This window comes from Haliotis asinina, chromosome 6 (genome assembly GCF_037392515.1).
Source record: "Haliotis asinina isolate JCU_RB_2024 chromosome 6, JCU_Hal_asi_v2, whole genome shotgun sequence".
NCBI classification, from domain to species: Eukaryota; Metazoa; Mollusca; class Gastropoda; order Lepetellida; family Haliotidae; genus Haliotis; species Haliotis asinina.
The window spans coordinates 54,526,037-54,539,737 of record NC_090285.1 but is presented as its reverse complement, the minus strand read 5'-3'; the positions used below and the strand labels follow the sequence as shown (position 1 = coordinate 54,539,737).

The 13,701-nt window shown below is 38.5% G+C and overlaps 1 protein-coding gene across 2 annotated transcripts in view; it reads left to right on the top strand.

The window, feature by feature from the left end:
* LOC137287523 (serine/threonine-protein kinase 33-like) overlaps positions 1–11,487 on the top strand; it is a 36,155-nt gene extending 24,668 nt beyond the window's left edge. Inside the window, exons 4-12 of one of the 2 annotated variants that reach the window (XM_067819864.1) lie at positions 630–768; positions 1,407–1,489; positions 2,046–2,133; positions 5,610–5,685; positions 5,946–6,058; positions 7,184–7,269; positions 8,200–8,400; positions 8,550–8,639; positions 9,228–11,487. In XM_067819864.1, the coding sequence (XP_067675965.1) occupies positions 630–768; positions 1,407–1,489; positions 2,046–2,133; positions 5,610–5,685; positions 5,946–6,058; positions 7,184–7,269; positions 8,200–8,400; positions 8,550–8,639; positions 9,228–9,428 (1,077 nt within the window). In that variant the 3' untranslated portion in view covers positions 9,429–11,487. The remainder of the gene's footprint in view (positions 1–629; positions 769–1,406; positions 1,490–2,045; positions 2,134–5,609; positions 5,686–5,945; positions 6,059–7,183; positions 7,270–8,199; positions 8,401–8,549; positions 8,640–9,227) is intronic. The other variant, XM_067819865.1, reaches the window with a different exon arrangement.
* Positions 11,488–13,701: the final 2,214 nt, after the last annotated feature.

Genomic DNA, 13,701 nt, shown 5'->3' with positions numbered 1-13,701 from the left:
CAGGAAGTATTTTAAATCAGTTTCATCAGTAGTTCTTGACTGTTTCCTGTATGTATCTAGTCATTCAGAATGTTTCAGAACTGCTTATCGTACAAATATTGAATTTTGAACATATAAAACATTATTACTTGCTGCTGTGACTTTTTACATTGTATATGCTCTATTTGTAAATATTTGTGGTGAAAAGATTTAGTTTGGTGTCACTAAATTAAACCAAACATAACAAGTTTGTGCCCTTCTTCTATCACAAGGGCTCATCACTATTGTTAGTAACTGTTGTTACTATTAATTTCTTACTTTCATATTGTGCTTAGCTATGAAGTATGGTTTGAATGTTGAATTAAATAATGCAACATTTAAATCCACTTTGTTAAATGAATAAAAGTGTGGTATCTAGTTTGTACATCAGATAGTTCGTACACCTATTATCCACTTAGAACATCCCTGGTTCATTTCCAAAGGAATTCTAGCTAGCTGCACTGCTAACAACTTATTTGTTGATTTTTTTCTACTGTGTTTGCATTGTTAAAAAATACACATTGGAGGGGAAGGTGAAATGTTATTTTATCTAATTGTGTCGTTTTACCTGTTTGCAAACATGTGTTTTATTACCTGTACCATGTATTCAGCGGATGTTCCTGGTGATGGAGCTCTGTGATGGGGGAGAGATGGCAGATTCCCTGAAAGACAATAAGCACTTTTCAGAAGCTGATACCAAAACTGTCATTAGAAGATTAGCAAGTGCAATCTCATATCTACATAAAAATGGTAAGAACTGCTTGATATAGACCCCCTGCATAATGCACAGTCAAGATTTTGGCTACATTTGGTCCTAGGTGATGTGTACATGATGTGAAATGGTTTGGGTGGTTGGAGTTAGTGGCACTCATTTCAACTAAATATAATAGTGTGTAAATAGCTGACGCCAGGACCAGTCCATCTAATGATTAACGTTGTGAGCATCAGTCTATGCATCAGGGATGAGGTGACATATCAAATCAATAGGTCGACCATCACATCCAGTTAGTCCCTTGGTGAAGACCAACTGGTTAGACTTGATGGCTTAGCTTTTAAGTTTTGATAATGTGAAGTGTTGGTCACGCTTTCTGATACTGGGTTATTGACATGCTGCTGTGATATGGTTGGAATATTGCTATGGCTGAAATAATATTCTTACTCCCTCATCTCAAAACATATGTCCGAGCTAACTGCAAATTTGCTTGAGATCTCCACTTTCCTTACAGAGATTGTGATATGATTTGCTCACTCCTTTGAAGTCCTTGTGTTTTCAGTTTGGCATAATTTTCTGTTAATTTTAACAATTTGACCAACTTTGTGTAAAAATAGGTCAACAAGTTTTTTGAGTTTAGATAACTATAAGTGTGACTACTGATTTTGTATTTCAGACATAGTACATCGAGATATCAAACTAGAAAATATTCTCCTCAGTCAAAATCCTGATGATCCAGATGACAAATTACATATTAAGGTAGGTAAAGAGTTGATAATGTTGTCTTATGGTGATGTTCTCTAGTTGTACAATATTCTCAAATATGAAACTTCTCCTATAGTTAATGAGAGATGCTCCATAAGAAGCACAAAATTCATGTCTAGCCCTCAGGATTCTTTAACTGTGACCTGCTCCATAAGTGCCAAGTTGCATCGTTGTGGTTTGTCATTTAGTGGCAGGGTTGGTTGGACAGCATGCCATGTATGACATTAGTTTGTAAAGTCATGGGTCTAGGCTCGATTCCCCATGCTGGCCAGATGTGTGGTGCCTACTTCTACTGTCCGTAACTCATAATGTGTGAATATTGCTAAAAGCAAAAGGGGATATGTTCCTGAGTATTTGTTCTCTCTTCTGTGTCATTCCCAAACTTTTAATCCATGAAGAATAATCATGGGTCCAATTAAGTTTCAAGATGGCTACGTCAACATAATAAATTCTCAGAAGGTTGAAAAATATTTGAAACACTTTTGCAAGGTGTAGGCAAGAAAAGAGAGTGTCCCATACATTTGTTGAACATGCTGATTTGCTGTTTCAGGTGACTGACTTTGGGTTATCTGTAGTGAAGGGAGGTGCGGGACATGACAACATGATGCAGGACTTCTGTGGTACACCAATGTACATGTGTAAGTTACCTTCATTTCCTCCCAGAAATATGCTGGGAAAATTCTGTTGACTTTGTGCATGTGTGTACGTTATGGCTGCTTGCTTCTTCGAAGTGCAGATTAGTGGCTGTTCAATAGAAATGACCACCATGATTGCATGTGACACTTTTACATTTATACCCCTCTCAGACACTGAGTCATCTGTGGAACTGTTGCACAAACCAAACAACCGCAGCAGGGGCAGATACAGCTTTTGAAAAATGGAGAATGCGCACTAAGGCTGGTACGATTCACTTGCATATTCGGTGAATCAAACTGTAGCCCTTCATGAATTCAATTTGCTATTTATGGTCACCAGAGATGAATATTGATGAATATTTACTATTTTTAAGAGCTTGTTTACTTGAACCCATATGTCCTTTATACTAAGTGAGATATGCAGTAATGGAATATGTACCAGCCTTGTAGTAGTACATGTGATGTTAGTTTGCCAAGGCGGCACATGGTACTGTCCACAATAACTGTTACATACCAAATTCCAGTGTCATGAGGTCACTGGTTATTCCTGTGACAGATTAGCATTGTCAGTATGGTCGTTCCATATTGTGCATCAATGACTTAACTATAATATTGTATTTGTGAATAATTATTCGCATTCATTATCCAGTATTCGTCATACGTGTCATATTCATGACGTGTATTCGTTGCAGCCCTAATGCACACTCATGTGAAAGAGGGGGTTGCACACTTCATTTTCACACACTTTTACAGATCAAAAGAAGCTTTTATATCTAATTACATGATGAAACAATGAGCAGATTAACGTTTGTGACCATCTGGGTAAGAATTGGTCTTCAGCAGCCTGCAGACTCGCTGACTTGGGTGACACATGTCATCACATCCCAATTGCTCTTGATGTTGATCACTGGATTGTCTGGTCCAGTAGTGATTATTTGCAGACTGCTGTCATATAGCTGGAGTATTGCTGATTGCAGCATCAAATAGTATACAAACAAATCAAATGGTGGACTTTTTTACAAAATTTATGCATATTTTTTCAAGGGTGTTTTAGTCCATACCATGCATAAATTTTGCTAAAAGGCCCCTCAATATGAGTTGGTGATATGAAGTGTGGCAATAGCTTATGCCTCTAGTAAGTTGCGAGATTTACTGTGTAGGAGGTGGTTGTAGTCAGACAGCATATTCCTAGCAACTATCAACATGTAATCAGCAACAGACAAATGAATTCATGTTTTTTTCTGCATTTATCCAAGAAGTGTCAGCTACAATCCCATACAGAGCTCAACTCTCTCACACTCTGGGCGGTGCAGTTTAGTTTTGCATTGTAAATCACATGGTACCTGCAAATCAATTCTTCAATTGAGAAACCCTATAGCCAGTGGTACAATAAGGTGATATCAACATGCAGAGATGATTGACAAACATGTCATCAGGATGTTTATAGATGATGATATTATTAACATGTAATGGCTGCTTCATGAATATTCAATAAAGATCTAGGCAATACTAGAGTTCTGGGTGGCCCAATGGTGGAAGGTGCATCCCTATAAACTGCCCTGGCCTATGTATCTTAAATACTTTTCAGACATGTTTTAAATCAGACTCATTCATTCCTGAATTTTGCATTATTTTACTGGCAGGAGACATGAAATAGAAGATAGTTCCTTTGCGCAGTGTGACAAATCATACACATTTTTAGTTGATCATTGATGGATTAAACGATATGAATTATTTTGGGCAGTAATTCCTTTGTTATTAAGTGTTTATTGTTGTGTGCATTGATTGTGAATCCATCACTCTGTCAGGGTATGTGTGGTTGAGTGAGCTCACACAGAAGAGACTCTAGCTTGCCTTCACCTCTGTACCCTCATGCATCACTCAGCTCCACAGCAGTAGGGGTGGGAGATGTGAGGGCAATGCACTCCACATCTACCATAAAAAAATGCAAAATTGTTGCATGAGATTGGGTGATAGATGATCATAAAGGTTAAATGAAACAACACAAATACTGGTTAGTGTTAAAAGTTGGAAAAATGGGAAGCAACTCCAAATAGATTTGTTCTTGATTGCACTTAATCACTGGATTGTACAAACAATATGGTTAAACATACATGCCATTTAAGAAATTTTCTGTATGCATGCATGAGTGGCTGAATATGCATGCTTGCCAATGAGGATTGTTAATGTGATAATTTGTTGCATGTATTTTGACACAGTAGTGAGATGGTTTGAAATATCTAAGTGTTCTTTGATGTCTTTTTCCAAAATGTGTATGATAAATCTTTCTAATCAGGTAAATCTTTCTAAATATATGATGACATTAATTTTGTAGTAATTTGATGTGTTCTATCATCCCTTATTGGACATAATCAACAGTAAATATATAGCTGTTAAAGTTCTGTATTTGAAATAAAATATATTTCAAGATGGGCAGTTATCTGTTAAGATTAAAGGGAAGTCAAACTAAAGAACTGTCAGAAATAGAAACAAAAGTTTTTAGGCTGTTACTCTGTATTCCTAAAACTTACAGAACTGAAAATAGGATAAATAACTCACTTTGGCCTAACTAAGCATTCAATGGGATGCATATAAGGTTATCCAGAAAAGCATGTTTGCTAGTAAAATCAGGCAAAACTTAAAAAATATGACTTAAAAAAGATGCTGAAAACAATAGGTCAGACTATAGATGGCAGTTAGATGGCTGAAACAGGTATGACGATGGACTGTCAGTTCACCTGGCATGAAATGCATGCATTGCACAAGGGTCATCTCAAAGATATATTTTGCTTTTTCATGTGTGTTGAATATGTCTCATATATTGATGACATCTTATGTTTCTTGCTTTCTTAAAGTTTCTGTTGAGATATACCCATTGAAATTCATCATATTAAATGCCTCAAAATGTATAGGTAGCATGACCACTAGAGCATTGACAGCACTGGATATTATGTGTTTACTGTTATGCACTTCCACGGTTTAATTCCCCTAAATGATTATCATACCTTAGCTGATATCTCTATCCTTGAGCCTGACCCCAACAATCGTCTGCTATACCTGTCCTGGTTTTGCTTTTGAGATGACCCCTCCTACCTGTTTCTTTTTATAGTGAAAGTGAGACTCCATGGTAGCTACATCCTTACATAGTTTCAGCATGAAAGTTATTATTGTTTACATCAGTTATCATTTATAATGAGGCAAGGTCTAATTTCAGAATGGTCTGTTGCAATTAAGTGGCTTTAGACATTGGAAAAAAACTGCAATACTCATTCCTGCACCATTTTGTTACGTTTCCTATCTTGGTACCACTGGAGCTGTAGTTAACCCAAACTTAGTTTAACAGATATTTCATACTTTCACAAATCAACAGCATACATTCAAGAGATAAGTGTGAAAGAAAACAGTTTTTTCATATTTACAACAGTGCTTTAGTTTTATTGTTGACAACTTCATGTGAAGTCATTTTCAATTTGTTGCAGCTCCTGAGATAATAGACAACAAAACCTACAGCCAGCAGTGTGATGTGTGGGCCATGGGTGTCATTATGTATATCATGTAAGTCCATGGAGCTATTGAAGTTGCATCTTTTTATATACATTTGAACTGTTGTCAGTCACTGTTTTGAGATGTTGTTGCTGCATATTCCATCTGTGCAATATAGACTTTCCATGGCATAAGCGTTTGGATCACTTTCGGAAAATGATCCTGGTGTGGATTGATGCTCACACTATCAACCACAGGTTTGTTACTGAAACTGACATGTGTTTGGCTGTGTTGGTTCAATAGTAACATCACACAACTATTTTTGGATTCAGGTTGTGTGGGTACCCCCCATTCAGAAGTAATGATGAAGACTCCTTATATGAAATCATCAAGAAAGGAGAAGTAGATTTCAGCGAGGAACCATGGCCTTCGATCAGTGAGGAAGGTAGGCATTGCTCAGATAGTGACAGACGGTTCCTCAATCACTGACAATGTTGGGGTTCACCATCTAGAACCATGTATTGACCGTCATATTCTGGACAATGTTTTGAATCATTAGGTGGCGAGTGCCAAGTAAGATCTGAATATCTTGTTTGTATGAGAAGAATGAAGGAGTATTGTTTCACACTACTTTTTGCACTATTCCAATAATATCATGGTGCAGAACACCGAAATGGACTTCGCACATTTTAACCAGCTTGTCAACCGAATGCTTTCACCAAAAGGCTACCCAACTGAAGTTTGTATGAGTAGAACTTGAGATGATGCTACTTATCCTGTTTACCCTACTGTAGAGGGTGGATGTAATTCCTATTTCAAATCAGTCTCCAGGACTGGAAGCTAACGGTAGAACTCAAACATGGGGTGCTCTGTTTTAATGTCATAATGTATCAGGCAAATGTTGCATATACTTATTTAATGGACAAAATATCTCATGTAAATTCCGAGTACACATGACTTTCTTATTGAAGTGTCAGATGCATGGACTACAAGCCGTAATGAATAGTGAGTGAGTTTAGTTTTACGCCACACTCAGCAATATTCCAGCTATATGGCAGTTATCTGTAAATAATCAAGGCTGGACCAGACAATCCTGTGACCAACAGCATGAGCATTGATCTGCTCATTTGGGAACTGATGACATGTGTCAACCAATTCAGCAGCCTGACCATCCGATCCCCCTATGACAAGCATGGGATACTGAAGGCCAATATTCTAACCCGGACCTTTATGGATTCTGAAATGAGTAGGATCCTTATGGATCCAAGTTGGCTGCGAATAGACACTGTTAAGGTCCAATGCTTCAGAATGCAGGTTTGTGTCAGGAACGTTCCACAGCTTTGGGGAAAAGATGGGGATAGGTGTGAGCTGTTGCTGAATATATAATGTAATGACATTTCTTGTTTATGTTAGACATATTGCCGACCTGTGCAGTTTGTGTTACTATTCTGTAATTTGTATGGTACTGAACCTCATTCCTCACACCTTACCACACACTTATGTCCATAAGTAGGTGTATACTACAGATGTTTACACAAAACCATGATTCTTGTGACTGCCATTGTTACAGCGAAGATGTGCATCCAGCGGATGTTGAAGGTTGATCCTGCTCACAGGATGTCTGCTGCAGAAGTACTAGACCATGCCTGGCTGACTGTGAGTAGAGGACTGATAGTCAGATAGTATGGAAGGATAGCAATACATGAATGAACAACTGCTCTATTGCACGGTTATAAACAAGTTGTTCAACTCTCACTGTAACAATGTAGTTGTCAATTCATATATTGTAATCCTTCCTTAGTGCTCCAACTTCTAAATACCTCTCAAACAAGTTAGATTCAGTTTCTCTTCAGTGAACTACCAGCACATATTTAGTATGTGTTTGGGTAGCATCTGGGTACATAGACAAAATCTCAGAGATGAGGAGGGTACCCTACTCTGTTGGAGATGGACTGAAAATGAAAAAAATCAGGGCCTAAATTATTGAAGTTCTCTTAACGCTAAGATATTGCCATCAGTGCTATCAAAGAGAGCTTCAGAAATCAAGGCCCAGGACTCTGGACAAATGCAAAACGGAAGCTCCTAGAAGCCATTGCAATCAAGCGGAACAATCCCTCAATCAACAGAGACAGAGGTGTTTACTTACCCAATGCATGGAACCACCTTATCCTCAGTGACTAATCTTTATCCAAACATCTTTACCTGTAACTCGTTAACCTAATCAACACAAGCCTGCACACCAGTCAGTTGAAGCCTGTACATAATTTGAAGCCTGTACATCAGTTAATAGAAACCTGTATATCTTGTTACCCATTGTTATCAGTCTACTGTTATGTGTATATATACTGCAACCCTTTAGTTTTACCCTCACTTCACCTAAAGAAGAGACTAGAATCTGTCTCGAAACGTTGTGACCTTGAATAATATAGAAGTTGAACCATAAAGCACTTTTAGTTTGAAGGTATAGGCATCCCTGAATATGGGTACAAGACTGTGGTGCATTTTCCATTTGTAGAAAAGTAAGGTGTTCACACTGTTCTCTGGCAGATTCCAAATACTGTGTGACAGTTGTTTTGGTTTCCATAGGGCGAGACCCACGACAGCACAAAGCCAGTTAATGTTCTGGAGATGATGAAGGAATGGGGCCCTGAGCTGAAGAAAGGAGGAAGCTGTGATGACAACCCTGAGAGTGCAATAAATGGTGACAGCCCGGACAGTGTCATAAAGGAGAGTGCATCCTCCACCACAGACAACACCTCACACAATGCTGCACCGGAAGCCACCAAGGTCAGTGATGAGTGATAAAACATGCTGTATTACTACCTTAGGTGACAGAACAAGAAATATGTGAAAATGGAATCTGTAATAATTTTATAAAATGTTAGTTTAAGTATCATGGCTGGTATGAAAGTGATTTTTTATTTCTTCTGTTACAGGGTAGTTCAAGCGATACAAGGAAAGGTTCTGGTGGAGGAAAACGGTCCAGTGACAGTCGCTCACCACCTAACTCTAGTACAAGACCTGGGGTAGGTAGACGGTTGAACACTGCCAAACTCTAGTACTAAGCATATATATGATAAGCTGTTGTACAGATGCACCATGTTAATCTGTTTGAGACTGCGTGACTAGAAAACACATTGAGACTCCGTTTTCGTAATCTGGAAAGATTTTCTGTTTCTTTGTTGCTTGACGCTGCACTCGGCAATATTTGAGCAATATTGTGGCTGCCTGTGAATAGTCAAGTGTGGACAGTACAGCTCAGTGATCAACATCATGAGCATTTATATCTGCAATCGAGATATAATGACATGTGTCAACCAAGTCAGTGAGTGTGCCCGATTGGTGCCTTTTAATAGTCATAAGTTGTTGAAGACCAGTTCTCATCCGGATCTTCGTGGGTCAGTTTTGCAAGGAGGAGAGTCTTTTGTTGACTTTTTTTTACTTCAGATCTTTGTGTACTTGTAGCATGACCTGAGATGTGATTTAGACAAAATTCTTTTTAGTTGTTGAATCCTTTCAATGCTGTGTCCCACCTTGTTCATTATATATGTCCACTAATTATGTTCACTATTCTTATCAGTGTTGAGTTCTAACCAAACATGTTGTAACTGCAGGCTATAGGAAGAGGAACCAAGCCTGCAGGTGGCGCCACAAAGATAAATCCATCTATCAAACCTCCTGCCACACAAACAGGAACCAAACCAGGAAATACCGGTGGAAGGACGACTGGTGGTGGGACCACCATTAAGAAAACTGCTGTGAACTCAAACAATACAAAAACACCATCTGCTTATACAAGGAACCAAAAGAAATAACCCCAAATACGTATAGCATTAAATGTAACCATATTCCAGCAGCGCTGTTGTGGATGGGAGACTTTACAGTCCGTGTGTATATATTTTACATCTATGTATCGCTGAGTGAAGTGCTAACAGAAGAAGATCTTTCTTTGGTACCAACCATATGCTGATCAGTCCTTCACCCCAGACAGGTCACATGACTTGCAAGCAGGCCATGTGACTGAAGGGGGTGGTCTGTGTTCTGATGCTGCTGAGGTGTGGAAGGGGAGATAACCGGTTCCCACTGTGCTGTTGATTTTCTCTGTAGCTTGCTGATTTGTTAAATTAATATGAAATAATCATGTTTTTCTCATTTTTGATTACATCATGGTTGATATTTTCATAAATACCATTTTTTAAGAAGGGTTGAAAATGTATGTAACTTTCCTTTGTTTTTGTTCTGAATGTACGGTAGTTCTTCCTGTTCTGAAGAGTTCTTGTAGCCAGATTAAATAACAGGAAGAGGTTTGGTATATCTCCATGACCAGGTTTGGTCCCTGTGTGATGGAAGTGTTTGTTAAGTGGCCACCTCTCTGACAGTGTTGGAAGATGAATAACAACTGTTTGTAGTGAGATCGGCCTTGTTGTGATGTATAGAGATGTGATATTCTAGAAGTAGCCTTATTCAAACTGCTGTGAAGTGTGACAGGAAACAAGTGCCTTTCCCTGCTTGAACAGTCATCTGGCATTACACTTTCCTAATCCCAGGAATGTACCATTGTTGTAAATTCAGAGTTTCAAATGCATTTATTTTGTTAAATGTGTGATATGTGAAAAGTCTATTTGTATGAAATAGAATTGGAATAAGAAGTTTATGTCCCATGTTCTTAATATCAGCAGCCTTTTTATGTCACTGAGTTCGAGATAGAACTGCATTTGAAGCTTTTACCTTGGTCATATTCTACAAAATCTGACAAAGAACAAGTTAGTCCACATGTTTTTCTGGATGTTTTACACAAAGGACATCATCCCCAGCCAATAACAAACAGCTGTGTCCTATGTCATGAGCACATGTATGATCCAAAGTTCCATACCCTGCTCAATTAGAACAGGCATTGCAGTGGAGCTTCTGGTGTTGTGAAGTTTAATTCTGATATTTCACCATGATTCCAGCTAACCAATTCTTTGTCATATACCATGATGTGTTTTGTTAGTTGGAGCGAGCATTATGGCTGTTGTTTCAGACATCCTGGATTTATATTTATTTCTTCTGTTATTTAGCCAATAAATACATTAATCAGAAATCTCAAAATCTACTTATAAATTTATGGCATATAGCTTATCAGTGTTTCTAATGAAGGGGTAGTTTGATTGCTGCTCAAGGATTGGATCAGAACATGCCTGTTAACTATTTTTCAGCATAATCCTAGACACATTTGATAACCACAATGCAGTACACGTCTCTTGTGCCATGGTGAGTTAACTCCCAGGGAATTTATCACCACTTTGATCAATAAGAATGTAAACTGGGACGGTAAGGAGAGAACCACCCCTGGTAATGGCACTATCATTGTAATAGATGTGTCCACTTTTGTGAACCCACTTCTGTCTTGACACTTGTTATCTGTTAAGTCTCAAGACTACCAGGTACTACTAGCAAACAAGGATAAGTTGAGCACCGACCTGACAACTAACCCATATGGGCATGTAGGCTAGCACTGCCCTCCCATTCACAAATGAAATGGATTTGCTCATTGCTGTGCACCACCCACTGCTTGTAAATGGATTCTCTGGGCCGGACCAACTTATCCTTGTTTGCCAGTAATGTGTCTCTGTCCAACATCTCACTCCACAGTGTTTAATGTCATGCTGTAGACTGACATCTGTCATGGAGCTGGAGTATAGCAGAGTGGCTTTAGTCAACAAACAACCTGTTATATTTCCTTGCATATCAAGAAAATGTGAAAACCTGTGATTCGTACATTCCAGTCGCTGATGTGTGTGCATATTAGCACAGATGTGTATGTGCAAACTACAATGTACTATGTTAGGGTAAAGCATATGTGTGATAATAAACTACATTCCGTCCATACCAGTTTGTTTTTTCTCATAGTTCACATGTTGTACATCTATGTTTTGACTGACGGAGATAAATTAATCATTTAGTCATTACCAGGGCTTACTTGCACAAAGCGCTCTTTGTGCTACTATGATTGCAACTCCTATTCTCGAAAATAGTCTTAAGATAGTCATAGCTCTAAGACAGTTTTGTGCAAGTGGGCCCTGAATTCCATTCCAGTGACTTATGTATGATGTAGTACTGATGTCACAAGACTGGCCAGCCCAGACAAAACTATTTATAAATAATATGGTGATGTCTGGATTATTGCTGAGTGCAGTGTAAAGTAACAAATCAGTGCATGTCCAGTGAAACCTTTTGTCATGTGTATACTCCATTACAGACATATTAACACTGATGAACTGCAATTTAGCACAAAAGCAAAGAGACCAAGAGTCAAACCAGCTAGGAAGGCAATGAAAACAGCAGATTAGCTTTTGAAAATAAATAGCATCATGCATGTGCATCTTGCCTAGTCCACTGTTCCTGTAGATGACACTGTGCTCTTGTTACAAACTGGAAAAATGCTCCAATAAATGATCACAGTTTCTCGAACAACTTTTTTATATTTTTTCACAAGAAGTATTGATTTTTTTTCTGTTGTTTTTATTGCACTCCGCGTTGGTTTGATTCTTAATGTCTTACTTTTGTGTTTGATTGCTATTCATTTTGTGGATATATTGTTGATTTCTGACTGAGAATTATTTCCCCTTCAAATAGGTATATTATTAATAACATTTAAACAAGTGTGTGTGAGTTGTTTTATATGAATAGGACTGCTAACAGCCACACCAGTCACTGGCTGAAATAGTTTTTCAACTCACCAGCCAGGCCTCAGTCATTGGCTGTTATACATTTATGGTAGCATCAATAGTATCTGTCCAACCCACCAGCCAGGCTTGTGAACATGTGGTTGGGGATTCTGCACCATTGCTCTTGCAAGGCATCGAATAGTTCCTGCAAATTCTGAGGTTGGTTCCTAAAACCATGAACCCTTCTCCCAAGTGCATCTCAAACATGGTCTATTGGATTAAGGTCAGGGGACCTCCACGATGTTGATTCCGACATTTTGAAAGAAATTTCGTGTCAACATCACAGTATGCTGCCGAGCATTATCTTACTGGAACTGTAGACCTGGGCCATGAGCCGCCATGAAAGGAAGGAGTTCAGGGGTGAGCACCTGGATGTGGTAAGCAGCAGCTGTGAGGTTTCCACGGATGACCAGAAGTCGGGAACGAATCATTACGAGATGTCTTTTTATAACATTTAAGTTTTTCAGTCCTTTTCTCATTCAGAAGCTTGACATAATGATGGTCCTGATGAGTTTCCCTGTTCAGTGTAAAAGTGCTAATTGTTAATGCCCAAGTCAAATTTGTTTTGTAAATATTTAATGACATGTCCATTAATATGTTTAGAAAAACTACACTTTTACTGGTTATTGTAATCCTGCTAAAATCTTGAAGTTGTGTAAAACTAATGCCATCAAAACTAATTGTTATTCTTATAATATGAACTGCAGTTCCATATTCATCATCTGCCTTCACTCTGCTACGATTTAGATTCAACCTGATAACCATTCTATGGTTATGTATTTTTAGACCCCAAAGTATTATTGCTGACATAAAAGCCCTTTGGGTGGTGGAGTAGCAAAGTGGTTAAAACATTCGCTTGTCTCACTGAAGATCAAGGTTCATTACTTCACATGATTACAATATGTGATGCCCATTTCTAGCGTACCTCATTGTGATTGAATATTGCTGAAAGTGGTGTAAAACTAAACTTGTTTACATTGCCTCTCCCACATCATTCAGATGCTGATAGATGTCCAAATAGGCTGACTGATCCAAAACAGCCGTCAAATGCTCATGGATAATTTAACATCAGCAGTATCATGACACTTGACTGAATCATTTCAGTCCTGTTTCTGTACACATATTGGCAGATGTCTAATTATATAATCATTGCTTTTCCTGCTAGAAGTGATGCTCCCCAGGCGTAAGACCATGGTGTGATGTTAGTCAGCTGCTGACTGTCTGATATCTGTATCTGATTGGGTTCCCTCTTTGTCTTACAACCAGCATCTACAGCTGTCTGTCCAGCCAGCCTGATCTGTCGTGGTTGCTTGTTAGTGCAAGTCGTATATGTTGCTGTTGATTAATAAATAACATGGACAGATGAGTCTACTCGATA